We start from the raw sequence: 14,816 nt of genomic DNA, 5'->3' as shown, positions 1-14,816 counted from the left end.
ATAATCTATATTTTGACTGACATGTGATGGTGTTTTATTATTGTTAACTTTATCAATACATCTGTTATTTACATTAACAGGCTTGCCAATTATGTTTGAATATTTCAAAAGTTTTTTGGCTCTCGTCAAGTATTGTGTCACGTTGTTTGACTTAAGCATTTTTTGTTACTTTTGAAATTTTTCCGTACAACAGACATCTCGAAAAGAAATTCGGTGACAAAGTTTTTGATAACCACAGCAGTTAACCGAAACTACTTCCATTGCATGTGCAACATTAGAGTTGGCTTAACTTGAATGTCAGGATTTAAAACTATATCAGATTTACTAAACATCTGTTTAAATTATTGTACGCACAGTTTATTAGAAAAAACGGAGAACTTTATGCTCAACGTGCTTCGATCAGACACTTTTTGACTTTTTGTTGGCAATTCAATCTAGCATATGTGGTATCAAAGTAAAGTTCTTCGCGTCTACAATTTTACTGAAAAAAATCAACTTCTGGAAAAAAATTTGCACCTGTTGTGGCCAAAATTTAAAGCAATTAGCCAAAATTTAAAGCAATTTCAATGGCTACTGTGTTTGCACACACACACAACTTTATTAAAGATCTCTTCATGCAATTTAAATGTTTGGTCAATTAAAAGAGTAATTTACTTTGTATTTCAAAAATAGTGGAGCAGAACAGGGAACGAAGACCAGGTTGCTTTGGGGTCCAGATATTTTTTTTTCATCTCAATTCACTATGCAAATTTTCATCAATGCTATTGAAAAGGTAAGAAGTAACTATTGTTAGTTTTTCGTTGCAATTGAGTTTTAATCACTTATTAAAGTTCTGATAATTTTTTAACTTTGAAAACAGTTTTCATGGAAAAATATTGGCGACTATTTTTCTACTGTCCCTATTCGTAGTTGTTTTTGATAGCTTGCTTGATTTTCATTGAGGAAGTTTTTTTGTTTTGCAAAGAAGTTGTTCTTTTAATATTGTTCTCGTTGCGTGTATATCCAAGGCTTTTAAATAATTAGACACAATCTTGCTCAAGAGCGAACATGTTATCTGAATACTTTTTACGTTCAAGAATCTTTGTGAAGCTTCTTTTAAAAATTTGAGATAATTTTTGAGCCAAGGATTTCCAGAGATTATTTTTTTTTAAAATCCAACCTGGATATACAAAAATATATATAACGTAAATGTTCCGTTTTATTGCGTAAAAAAACTTCTCTTGCCTAATCTTGCTACGTTTACTCAAAACTTCGCTTAAAATGAAAGATGGAAATTCAATAAAATTGTTATATATGACAAAACATTGGTTTTTCTTCCAAAACGGTTGATGGGTTTTCCGGAAAATTTTGGCGGAGAAAACAAGACAAGTGTTCTTCTTTGCTGTTTTAGTGGCTTAATCTACTTCAAACTTTTGTTATTATGGTATTTCGAAATTTCTAATTTAAATGATTATCAACAAATTATTAAATGAGATAGCAAATGGAAAATTTTCTCAAATAGCATCAGTAGCCCTCTGAATCAGCTCATGTTAATATCAGTTGCATTCGATTTTGTTTTTTACGGATTTTTACTCCTATTATTAATATTATTATTATCTAAAACCAAAATTTAACTGTTTTTGCGAGAAACAGAGTTATCCTTCCTCCCTTCTGAAATGTAAAATGAATGTCCAATTTCCTGTTTGCTTTCTTTTTTTCTCAGATTTTAAGCTGATAATTTATTTTGTTTATGGCAAAGTTGGCCCATTTATTTGGTTTGATATTTTTCTGCTTTGATAACAAAATTTTTTGGGACGATAGTGTTTATTGTTTCATCTACTAAAAACACAGCTATTTAGTGGTAAAAGTTTACTTTAATATGAATTTTTGGCCAGGCACTTAGATCTATACAGCTTGGTTTTTGTTACAAACTACTGACAATTGATCCAAATTGTAAAGATTTTTTGATTGGAAGACCTCAGCTTTTTTTCAAATTTTAACCAAACATGACAGTCACTCGTATGTTTCAGAAATAAAATAATTTTATTCCATGACCTAATTTGATATATTTTTGTTTTATCTATTATAATCTAATGCTATTTGTTTTCTCGGGTCACTTAAGTGTAAAACAACTTTGCCGCCAAAATTTAGAGTGTGGTAGAAAAAATTCAGTACAATGAAATAAAAATTTTGGAAAAAACCAAAAACAAAGCGGTTTGGGAATTCCAGTTTTCTTTCAAATAGGAAATGTTTAATATGTTTGTGGGTTGACAAAAATAAAAGCGCGTTTTAAGTTTCGTTTAAACCAACCGTCATTTTTTCTGTTTTTGTGTCGTGGTGCACTCAACAAGAACACTGAAACTTTAGAGTTCCATAGGCGTATTGATTTTCAATGACGGGATTTTTCATATTGAAGTATTTTATTTATTTTTCCTCTGTTAAACATCCAAATAGGATGTACAAGACCTAAATTTGCAAAAATAATTGGAAATAAAAATAATTGATAAATCGAAGTAATTGAGAATCTACCTAAGAATCTAACAATCTATTTTAAAGCGGAATTCTTTAATTTGCAAATATTCAATTGTACACAAAAATTATTGTTTTCTAAAGCCATATATTGTTAATTGCAAAGCTACTAAGTTGATGCTCATTTTCTCAGGATATATCTAATTTTTTTCTATTTTAGTTATTCTTGGCCCTCTGTGACAAAAAATGTCTATTGGAACGCCTGATGTTTTTTTTCAAGTAACTGTAATTTAGGTTGGGTCTTATGATTCTCACTCTTATAGCCTGTTTCATATCAAATTTCTCACGATTCATCCCAATATTTTGTTACTTTTTACAAAGTTAGTGGGATCTGGTCAGTAAATGTTCATGTTCGATGTGCTCTGGTGCGATTTATTGTTGCAGCGTTGAGTTGTTTGCGTGAGCATGTGTTATCATTGAAAAGTTTTTGTTTCTCAAGAAACGAAAGACAAAAATTGCCTTTTTGTGTCTTTTGTTTTCAATTTGCTATTATAGGCTTAATTGGTTCAGTTTGAGTTACTTTGGGTCTGCAAACTTTATTGATGTAGGTTTTGCAGTGAACGGAATAGATCTTGCAAGTTACCTCACGTTTTTGATTATTCTTGGTTTTTTCGCTTCCATGAAAGGAATAGGCACAATTTTTATAGTTTCCAACCAGTTGAATCTATTATGTCAATTTTTGACAGTATTAATTTTATTTATGATTCCTGTTGGTTTATGGAGAAGCCATATATGATCATTGTATGACAGCGCGATTGTTGAGGTCCCAGACCGAAATGATTTCTAATCAGACCATTCCAGACCAAAGCGACCTCTGAGCAGACTCAACACCTGTAATTAGGTCCTGGAAAGAGGCATGTGCGTTCGATTTTGGACCGATATGATGTCATATTGGTCTGGAGCCTCAAACAGTTGACTTCACTGATCAAAGTTTGCTTCTTTTCAAGTTATTTAGGAGAGATCAAGTTCGATATCATTTTTAATCTCTGTGAAGGCGGTGATTTCCTCTGGGCGTGAACTCATTAGGTGGTTTATGGGGCGGAAGAAGTTTGTCCGCTAGCGTAAATAGATCTTCCGCTTCATTCCACCCAACTTCATTCCACCCAAATTCAAATTCTGCATTATATTACTGCTCTGAATGCAAAATATATGTCTTGATTCTATTTCTCTTCATAACGAAGAAATCTTTCGACCGGTTAGACTTGTTTGTACTCGAACGCAGCTTAATTGATTTCATATTATAGTGAATTGCTCTATTTACTATTTAACATGAGAGCATGAATATGGAGATTGAAGTCTGCTTTTATCTCCCAATCATCAGATTTCAGGAACAATCAGTGATTAATACACTGGAACAAAATTAGTAGGGCAGGCTTTGGCTCACATTGATGTGCACAATAGAGTACTTGAAATGCAAAAAGTTACGCAAATCTGAAAATTGGGCAAATTGACAAAAAACAATTAATTTCCTCTGTCAAAGAACAGATAAGAAAAGGAAACCAAATAGTTGAGCATTTATGTTGTGATTTCTGCTGAGAAGTTTTCCATAATTGTCTTAGGGCCCAAAATATGGAAAAAAAACCTGTCAGTGTGTACAGACAGACGTGAATAAATGTTTCAAAAAGAAGGAAGCGGAACCATTTTTAATAAACTTCTTCTATATATAATTTATGAGCAAAATTTATTTTTCAGCTTTGAACAAAATTAGAGAAACACAACTTATGTTTGCTAAAAAAAAGGTTGAAGCATTTCGCAAAAACCTCATTTGGTTCAGTTTTGTCTTGTTTCATCTGTTTTCTGTTTATTTTTTTACATCTCCAATGAAGGAGAACAGAGTCAAGCTATTAGACTGAATTTGCAGCAAGTCTCCAGATAATATGTTTATTAAAAAACTTTTTCTTAAAGCAGTGCTTAAAGGTTCTTAGAAAACATAAAAAATGGCCAACATTTTTTATCCATCAACTTTATTTGTGTGCATGTGTCTTTGTGTGGATATTTCACAGGCGATAAATTCTTCCAATTTATTTACGGCATTAGTGAATATATCCGAGTTATAACTTATTAATTGCACTCAAGCAAAGTTTGTAGCAATTATATTAGTTGTGCAGTCTCTATTATGTGATTTTTTGCCTGACCGATTTTTCGTCTGACGGTTTTGATTGTTCGTCCTGAAAATGAGATAATCAGGTAAAACCCGGAGCGCACTCACTAGTATCTAAGTCTGCAAATTACTGAAGCAATTCAGGGAACAAAAATTTGGGGGTGTGCAGGGCATTTCTTAGACTTTGAGCCCCTCGTTCACCCGCCCACTCTCCCTCCACTACCCCACTTCCCCTCTCTCCAACCCCAATCCCATATTTCCCACCCCCACCTCATTCCAGCCATAGCCCAGTACGCTTGCTCCCTTGCGCACCCAACCGCGACCTTAACACCCCATGCTCAGCCCACTCCACTTTCAAAAAACGTAAAACTAGCCTCTGTTGTTACTTATGAATGCTTGTCAGTTTTTTAGAGCAATTTGAGAGCCAACCTTAGTCGGTTATGTTTGGTCTGGTTGAGAATTTGACAAACCGTTGCTAATCAGTTCGCACTTATCAGTTCAAGGGCGAGTATAATTTAATCAGTTACAAAAAACGATAAATTTTTGAAAAATTAAATTGTCAAATGGCCTGGACATTGTTACGATCCTTTACAAAATCTATAAACGCTGTTTATTAGACGACAAATATCTCGAAGACACAAAAAGCACGTTTATTGATAATTAATTGCTTTCCTAAATCGTGTTTTTTAGAAGTTTTTGGAACAATCTTCGTGAAAAATAATTTTTAGCTTTGCAATAACAGATAGTATATATTTTATGCGTCGCTGAAAATACCCAGGATAAGGTCCTTTATTAAAAACTGGTATGGGCTGAACAATTTGGGATGACGTTGGGGGGGGGGGGGGGTGGGGGGGGGGGGTTCATACATGGTTGAACGATATTCAGATAGGGAATAAACCTCCAACACATCAACTAACAAAAGCAATTGACATTGTTAAATATCGCACGATGATGTCCTCGACTCAAAACAGGTATGGGTCAGACGGATTTCGATCGTGGATAGGACATTCAGGCCGTGCAGACTCAAAGTTAGGTATGGTCCAGAAGTTGGCCGACCCGGATCAGACTAAACAGACCCAAGCCAAATCCTGGGCTTGACCAAATTATCAGGACCTTGGGCCAGACCAAGCAAATCCAAGCCAGGCCCTGGGCCAGACGGAACAGACGCAAAACAGTCCCTGGGATAGACCTAACAAGTCCAAACAGTAGGCCAGACCAAACAGACCAAAGGTTTCCCCGAAGAGACTTTGGTCACCCTAGGCCAGAGCGAACGTACCCAATGCAGACCCTGGGCCAGACTGACTTGACATGAAGAACCAACTTAAAAATTATAATTTTTGCATTTCAATTTTTGAGCCAGAACGTCAGTTTAAAATGTTTTGACTTTTTTGTATTAAAACGTATCAGTTCTAAGAACAACTCATTTTTGGTAATCAAATTAGCTTGTTTTTGAAGCGTCAATACTATGTTGCCATTAGCTAAAATTCAGCCGATGTTTATGAAAATGGTCATTTCTGCAGCTAACTTTTTTTTTCAGAGGACTGGTTCTTGTCTTGGGTTGGACTTCTGAATTTTGATGGGTCCACCTATCATGCTTTGACTGCGATCAGAGCCAGCTCTCTTGATTAATAGCCCCCCTCATTTTCTCAACTGGCTATTATAGCGCTTCTAATTTTTTTACAATTCAAAGAATTTGAATTGTATTGGGGCGCTGTCTTTTTTTTAAGATCTGTTCACACATTTTCATGATTTTTGAAGTTAAATTGGAGTAGTGCTTTTGGTCACACTGAAACAGGAAGTGGAGCCAAAAAGCGAGTGGTTTTGCGGCGAGAACTTTTTTCGCTATAATTTTAAAGTAGAGTAAGAAAACGGTGTTTGAACGAAAATTCGCTTTATCGCTGGTGGTTTTTTGTTCACATGCGGCAATTTCACTCTGATTTTTACTGTTTTTTCGATTTTTTGGATCGAAATTTTTTCTAAATGGGTTTCCCAATCCATTCACAGCTCATTGTAGGCCTAGTTTTTGTTTGAACCAAATTTCCATTTTTAGCTAGTGGTTTTTTTGTTCACATGTGGCATATTGACATTGATTTTCTGTTTCTTTAATTTTTTTTGATCTGATTTTTTAAAAATGGTTTTCCCAATTCACTCATAGTCCATTCTAGGTCTAGTTTTTCTGAATAGTCAATGAAAATTCTTTGAATTGTACGTCAGGACTTGTCCTGCTATGTTTTTTTACTTCGTCGAACAAAAAATGTTTCGCTTTACCTCATTTTGCCGCTTTTTCAACATTTTGCGTGAAATCTTTTTTGACTTCTCTAAGCTAGTTTCTCTCTTCTCTCATTCTGCTGAAAGTGATTTTGAACATCAGTTGCTCAGCAAAGCAATTCAAAATGAACAAAGTCAGTATAAAAAAATGAAGTCAGAAATAGAAACGGGATAAACCCATAAAGCCCAGTTTTAGATGACCGCTATTAGAACGTCATTCCTATAAGTCTTAGTTACCATCTCTAATGCTTATTGGTATTGATGGCAGCCCCTGTAGCCTCTCTCTAAGAAGCAGAATTATGTTCAATTACGAAATGCCATCAAAATAACTTGGACTTAAAAAATGTTTTTGTACAATTTTTTTTTCAATAGCTTCTATTCTTTCAATCCCAATCATGCTTATTGGAATCAAGGGCGGCTATTTTCCGGCAATCTGCCGGGTTTGTTTTTATTTCTCGATGGACGTTCTGAAACTTGATAGTTTTTAGCCAGACCAAAAACACTAGTATGGGCCAGACCGAACGGTTCGATGATTGGATATCAGAGAGTAAAATTAGATTGAAATTATGCATGGGTTGGACCAACCAGATCAAAATTGGACATGGTCCAGACGCAATAGCGCGGCCAAAACATTGTGCAGACTATGAACTTGGTCGTGTCCACGACTCAAGTTTGTCTGGCCGATACCTGTCTAGGCTCACGAACCTCATCCTGGGCAACCCGTCTACGTTAGCAAACATTGTGGCAAAAATTTCTCTCCAAGCAATGACAAAAATTCAAATACTTTAACAAGTGCACTGCAATTTTAGTTTATCTAGTCTTGCAACATTTTTTTTTCCATATAAGTATGCTTGCAAAATATTGTAATTCATGAGCAAAGACTCCCCTTAGCTTGATGAATTTGATCTGCAGTTTATTTTCTGTACTCTGTGGCTGCTCGTATTGCTTCCAGTTGCTTCATGATCTGAGTTTGCAGCTTTTGCAGAACGCGCCCAGAGATTGTATAACTAAATGAATACCACTAAGCCTGTCAAACATATTCGCATTATGTTGTGACAGTGAGCTCAACTTTTCCACTAATTTGCCATTTTCTTTCAACTCGCTTTACAAACCCAGAAAACCCTAATTTGAGTGGAAATGCAATACTCCTTGCAAAACCATTGCGTAAGCTGCCTACTGTAGTTTATAGTTTAGTAAACATTTCAAACAGAGAACGGACACATTAACCACTTTAGAGCTTTTGCAAAGATTTCTTTTGAAATGTTTCCATTGAGACGTTTTTGATTTGACGAGAGCAGATCATGTTGTTCTTATATGCATAACTGGAAGAACCCATTTGTTGATAACGCCGCCAGCGCCCCGGGCAAACAAAATGCCCCTGGAACCAATCTAAACCCCAAGATAGAACCCTAAGTACCGGAAAGCCGAAAAATTGAAGCGGTAAACAGAATTCAATTAACCCAAATAAATTACGCGTAAATGTACCTTAATTTGTAACATTGGATTAAAGAAGAAATTAGCGCCATTTCGGCTATGTTGAGAATCGGCTATCAAGCTCTTTTTTTGCCGAAGTTCAGCGTTGTCCGGTCATATTTGAGGTTTGGGCTTATGTTTTGGATTTTTGGACTTGTGTTTAAACTTATCACCTGGCTTCGTGTTCGAATGGATCTTTCCAAATAATCAGCTGGATATTTTGAAAAGCTGTCAGCGGGAAATTTTTAACTCTAAATCATACCTGCTCAAAGACGGGCCCGCCTATCAGAGTGGCGATAAAGCAGAATTCACTTCAGAAGATTTTTCCCCAAGATTGCAGAAGATCTTTCCCATGTGTTAAATTGAGCTAACGTGATATGATAAAAGTCTCAGATAGAATATATTTATAAAAGACCTTTTTTTCAGAGCACTCTGACATCTTTCGACATTTGATTCCATATCATGGCTACCTTTTAGGTTACATAGACTGTATCGCAGCACGCAGAGAAAGTTCGGAGATTGAACTGAAGTTCGAAAGCAGAAATTAGAAACATTTGGAAAAAAATTGGAAAGAAATCTGACCAAATTTAAAAAAATACGTGAATTTCGAAAGTTACTTAAAAATTGAGCGAAAAATAATTGAAAAAAGAACGCATTTGGAGAAAAATGAGTAAAAGTTTTGTCGGCTTGTTGGTCTGTGCTATTTAGTTGTCAAATACACATACAGCTTCCTAAGGGTATTGGAGTGGTGACAAAAGTTGTGGAGTGTTATTTGCTTTTAAATTGTAATGACAACTAAATTTTGTTTTAGTAACCACTTCCAAGCCATTCGACCTCTGTTAGGAAACAATCTCTCTTCTTTCTTCTTTTCCACAACAACACCATTATGACGTCACTCAATCACTCCACATTTTCTGCTAACTTCAATTGAGAAGAATCTTTGACTTCTACTAACGTTAGCAAATATTACAAAAGAACTGGGTCCCAATTCGGTTTAGTTGTCAAGTCAGCTTGTTTCCACTCTTCGCTCGCAGTTTGTGCTAAACTACGACAGTTGCTGAAGAGTTGTAACAGAAGGGACTTTATGGGTAAGTATCACATTTCAAGCCCATTAGCTAAACGCTTTATCAACTCCCTTCAACCCCCTCCCCTCACCCAGAACTCCCATTATACCCAATGAAGAAACAATCTTTTCTTCCTGCCATTTTAAAGGTACAACAGGGTAACCAATAGTATGGTTATATTTACCTGGGTTTCAATCAATCTTCCAACTTAAAAGGAAGTGAAAATAATCCCCGGTGTGACTGAAATTTTCTTTGACTACATTCTGCATACAGCGTCATTGATTTGTTCAGCTTATTCCGTCCCCCCATATTGCAGGTAAGTTTTAGTCTGTTCACATTTGATTAACAAAACAGATCTTGCTTACAGTGAGTATCGGGAGTGAAATCGACAGAAAAGACAATGTGGAAAATCTGTTTTTGTTGATTACTATAAGATGCATCTAGAATGAAACATGGTAAAAAAACAACAACATAAAATAAACTCTCTGTGATATATTCATTGTTAGCAAGACCAAATTTACATTATCAAATTTAGTTGAAAGTGGGAAAATGCGCACGTTTTTCACGCTAATTTGTGCTCTAGTTGTTGAGCTTATTGTTAAAATTAATTACGAAAATATTCCTGATCGCGATAGATGTAGCGATGAAGCTTTTAGCGCTGCATTTGGCAATTGTTTCGCTTTGCAATTAAACTGAAAGATATCTGAGACCCCTCAATAATTCTTCAAAAAATATTATGGATTAATTTATGTCTGTAAATCCGAGATTGTTTTAAAAATAAAGTTCACAAGAAGTTAAAAATTACGGCGGAAATTATAGTAGTTTTCAAAGAAAATTAGAGAAAAATGTGGCTCTTTTTATTCAAGTTTCAAAGTTTTCCATCCGTTTTCTCGTGTGAGATTTTGATATTGGCGTTTTGCGCATATTAACGTACATTTGAGGAAACAAGGACGCTCGCAAATGTGCTTTTGCACAAAATGTTTGTACTCGGCTCATCCACATTTCTGACTTAATTGTCCAACAAAAGAAGAAGAAATAGGAAATTTTGAAAAGTTTACGTACTGTTCAAAAATAATTGATGTATGGCGTCGAAAAATTGTTACCGATATACTAGTGGGTAGGGGGTGCGAAGGTTCAAACTTCTGACTCGATGGTCGTACTCCTAGCATATGCTATCTTTCTAAGCCTGATAAGTCTCATAAAGGTATTTAATGATCTAAGTAAGTAAATTTGACTAATTGATCTAGTTATAAGTTTTATATAATCTTTATAGAAATCTAACATAGATAAATTTACAGCTAAAGTGATGAGGTTATAAGGGTTAAAACATAAAGTTATAAAAGTTAGAAGTTATGAAAGTTAGAAAGAGGAGAAGGTCGGGAAAGTTAGTAAAAACTTTACTAACTCGAAATGTTATCAGTAACTTATTATTCCCTTTCGAATAAAGTCCTGACTTGAAAGTTATCTCTAACTATTCGTTACTCGATCTAGTTGAGAAGATTGGATTAGCAATTTCACTTTGGAAATACTTTTGCTTCGAGATTACTTTCTCGATTTGGAGATATTAAATTCTCAGTTTCTCTGAGTTATTAATTCTTAATTTCTCAAAGTTGTGATTCTTTCTCTGCTATATATAGTTCTCAGAACGGGATAGTTCCCGTCCTGCTGGATGGCAAAATGTCCGTTTGGCTGGACGGACATTTTGTGCAATATGAATGGTTCAGCTAATTACATCATTCTATTTTTAGAATGATGTAATTTGGATACTTAGCTTAGTTAAGCTAAGTATTCAACATAAACATTACTTCAGTACATCCCGACCCGGTCCTTAGTGGGGGTAAAATGAAAATCATAGCATCAATAAGGGTACACATATAAATTTTAATGTTTACAGATAAAAAAAGACAAGTTATAAATTTTAAGGTTTACAGATTATGTAAAAAAAAGTTTTTGTGCCTTCTCCCCGGCTCAGAGATTCGAAAATTTGTCGTTACCTCGAAAGTCTCCATGTCGATAGTCTCTTAGTTCTCTCAGGAGGCTTTCATTGCGCTGCTGGAGCTGGAAATTCTTGTAACGTTCCTTGAGGAAACTTTGCTCGAGGTTTCGAATGTAGTTGTCTTCTGAGCTGTCGAGGTTTGCGGTTAGGAAATGAAATGGGACAGAGATGATTTGTTTATCGATGCCTAAATTCTTAGCTCTGTAAGTTTTTGCTTTGGGGTTATAAGAGATCAGTTTGTATAGGTTAGCGTGGTTTTGCAATTTATAGTTCAAGCTCATATCATATTTCGGGTGCCCCTTGAAGCTTGGGTTGCACACTAGTTGTTCGGTTTTGATTTGGCGGTTGATTTTGTCCTGCACAGTAAGTGTCTTTGGCAGGACTGCTGCCACTGGTGGTTGGAGTTGTGATGGTCCTGGTTGTGGTTGTTGAGGCTGTTCTAACAGTTGTTGGGTATCTTGTTGCTCATATGATTGGGGCTCCTCGGTTGTTGTTAGATATTGTGTGACAATGTCGATGGGAAGTTCTGATGGAGGGGCATCGTCTAGTAATTCCTCGAATGCTGGCAGCAGAAAGTCATTGTCGTCCAGGGTGATGTTCTAAAAAATTTTTATACAAAGGGTTATTTATAGTTGTAATTGATTAGATTTAATTACACTGTAGAGGTTGGGAAATCATCATTGCTAGAGTGATTTTCCCTCTCTTGTCTAATTGATTGTAGCTCACTTTGTATTGGAGGGTATATGTTTATAGTCGGCTCTTTATAAGTTGGGGCTTGTACTAAGTGTTCTGAGTCGTCTCTTTCTTCAGTAGGACGAAATACTGAAGTTACTATAGACTGAAAAAGTATATTGAAAGTAGCTGATAGTATTACTTTCCCAAAACTCACTGAGGCTCCAGTAATTTTGTGTATTTGTAGTGCTCGAATGATGCAAACTACAATGTCGATTATAAATTTCACAAAAAGGAATACAGCGAAAGTAATTCCGCATTGTTCCAAATAATAGTGTATTCGGCCGAAGGCTTTTATATACCGGTTGTGTAAGAATTGTGACGAGATTAGAGAATCTAAATATATTGTTTTTGTAGTGTGGTAGTTGCTATAACCACTAGGCTGGCTTTTATTATGTTGAATCTCAACTAATTCACGAGAAAACTCTTGCGCTGCGTCTTTCATTTCAGAATTTAAAGTTACATCATTCCAAAATGCAATCATGTCTTCTTTAACATGAAAAGAAACTTCCTCTCCGTTTTTAAATTTCATCGAAACCATTTTGTGTTTCTGATTGCTGGGGGCAAATAATGCTGGCCCGGTGACTTGTGTTATACTTGGAGTTAGTTCGATCCAAGAGTTATCATTTTCAATATCTAGTTGAAAAAGATTCTTTTGTTTGTCGTTACATGGTTGTTGTTTAGCAGTAGTGAAAGTTTGTCTGCTAACTGGATCGATAAAGCGAACTTTATTTTTATATAACACCGGTATTTGATCGTAACAAGTATCCATTACTTGTAAAGGCGAATAAAATTTTGGACAGTGATAGAGCCAGGCTATATTGCCGTTTGTCTCTAAAAACATAGATCTGTTATTAGTTAACAGAAAACCAGCCAGCTTAGGGCTGAGACGCGAATATGCAAGTTGTGTATTTTTAAGTGAACGTTCTAGTTCACAAATTTGTTGTATAGTATTTATTTCAGAGAGTTGTAGCCTTCGGAAATTAGTGTACTAATAGTAGTCGAATTTAGTATTCAAATGTGCCTCGTAATCTATCTCTGTTCGGGAGATATTAAGCGAACTTAGTGAATTGTTCGGAAGTCTAGTAATTCTATTTATATTAGGTAGAGGCTCGAGTGCCTCTCCTGTATTCATATTAAACCTGCCTGTAAATTCAACATATATTGTGTCGTACGGTGACGGATAAACTATATTATTGCTATTGCATAGCGATTGAGGCTTATTGAACACTTGAAATAGAAAGCTTTGTTCTTTCTCTGATTCTTTAGAGATATAGTAATTATCTCCTATTTTTATCATTTTGCCTTCAAATTGTTCTCTTAAAGCGAACAAGCAATTATCTTGTTTCTCCCAGCTATAAGCATGGGGGTCGGTTGACGTGCTTTGACAACCGCCTTCTGATAATGTGCAAGGCAGGGGAATATTTTGCCAGTTATTTACTGACCCTCCCCGCAGGTTAACATTTAATGTTGTATCCTGCATATAAGTTTCAAATGTATCGTGAATTATCCAGCCAGAATCGTCACATTCGTTTGGATTTTCTCCAATATTTGGACCGGAATTTTTTACATAAGTTGTTCTTACATTTAATTTAATCGGAATTTCTTTTCCGTTAATACTTAACTTATTAGTTAATCTAGCCTGCCTACACTGCTCTGGAGTTAAATCTACGTCTGTGGTAATTGTGCTACGTTTTGCATCAATTCCACTAGCGTCGAAAAGGCCGCAATACCACCTAATGCTTTGGTGGCTGGCTCTACACATAGTAGCTTCTAATTTTCCTCTAAAGAAACGGTTGAAAATTTGTCCTTTGACTTTTGAAATTTCAACATTTTGTGGTTCAATTTTACAAGGAGCGACTTTGTTTAGTGAGTACAATTTATTAGAGTCCATAAGTGAACAATCGTAGTGAGCGACTTTTAGTGATGTTGCAGTTTTTGCGTATAAGTGATGGTGAGCAGTTTTTAAATCTGTGAAAATTTCAGAGTCTGGGTTTTCACAAGTTGTGAAATTAGATAAAATTAAGGTTGCGGTCACAAATAATTTTGTGACATTTTCTATGTATCTGTTTTTGCAAAATAGAAATAGACGAAACAGAAAAAGAATAAGCAAAAGATTTACCTCAGTGAAGTTCCTTCTGGGGTTTTCAGTTTCGATAACCTCTCCCTCCTCGGGGAACAGAGATTCGATTTCGGGATTCATTTTTAAAAATGAATTTTGTAGGATTTGTCAACGAGAGTGTGGTTGTAGTTTTTAAGCGAGAGATTCAGAATAATGAATCTATTCAGTTAAATTGAGAATTTATAGTTTTCTCAATGGCAATTTGGCCGTCCGTGCGGATGGCAAAATAGTGAGCCCTGATTGGCTAACTGTTCCAACTGTATTTTATCAATTTGTATTTTTACATAAATTATTGAGAGCGGATTTCTATCCGCGCAACTGGCAGAATACTCAATTCTGATTGGTTGATTGAGAGTTGTCCGTGAAGACAGAGTGAAAAAGAAATTTAACTGGTTGGGGTATATTTCTATTCCTGTATATATAGAGAAATTTGCTGAGTGTAATTCTAGTCTAACTTTGAAGAATAATGAACAGAACTATTTTAAATTTGTTTAAAGAGGCAAATTATTCTGCCTTCGAACACTTAGATTTGGAACTGGATGCCAGAGAGAT

The 14,816-nt window shown here is 35.4% G+C and overlaps 1 protein-coding gene across 7 annotated transcripts in view; it reads left to right on the top strand.

Moving 5' to 3' along the window:
- The window catches only part of LOC142336503 (anoctamin-8-like), a 110,446-nt gene that overhangs the window by 44,121 nt on the left and 51,509 nt on the right, over positions 1–14,816 (top strand). For 6 of the 7 annotated variants that reach the window (XM_075385421.1, XM_075385445.1, XM_075385394.1 and 3 more), the window contains exon 2: positions 9,162–9,438. In XM_075385421.1, the coding sequence (XP_075241536.1) occupies positions 9,435–9,438 (4 nt within the window). In that variant the 5' untranslated portion in view covers positions 9,162–9,434. Of the gene's footprint in view, positions 1–9,161; positions 9,439–9,705; positions 9,731–14,816 lie in introns of all 7 variants that reach the window. The other variant, XM_075385438.1, reaches the window with a different exon arrangement.

This window comes from Convolutriloba macropyga, chromosome 1, assembly GCF_964194025.1.
Source record: "Convolutriloba macropyga chromosome 1, txConMacr16.3, whole genome shotgun sequence".
NCBI lineage: Eukaryota > Metazoa > Xenacoelomorpha > Acoela > Convolutidae > Convolutriloba > Convolutriloba macropyga.
This window is presented reverse-complemented; position numbering and strand designations above follow the sequence as displayed.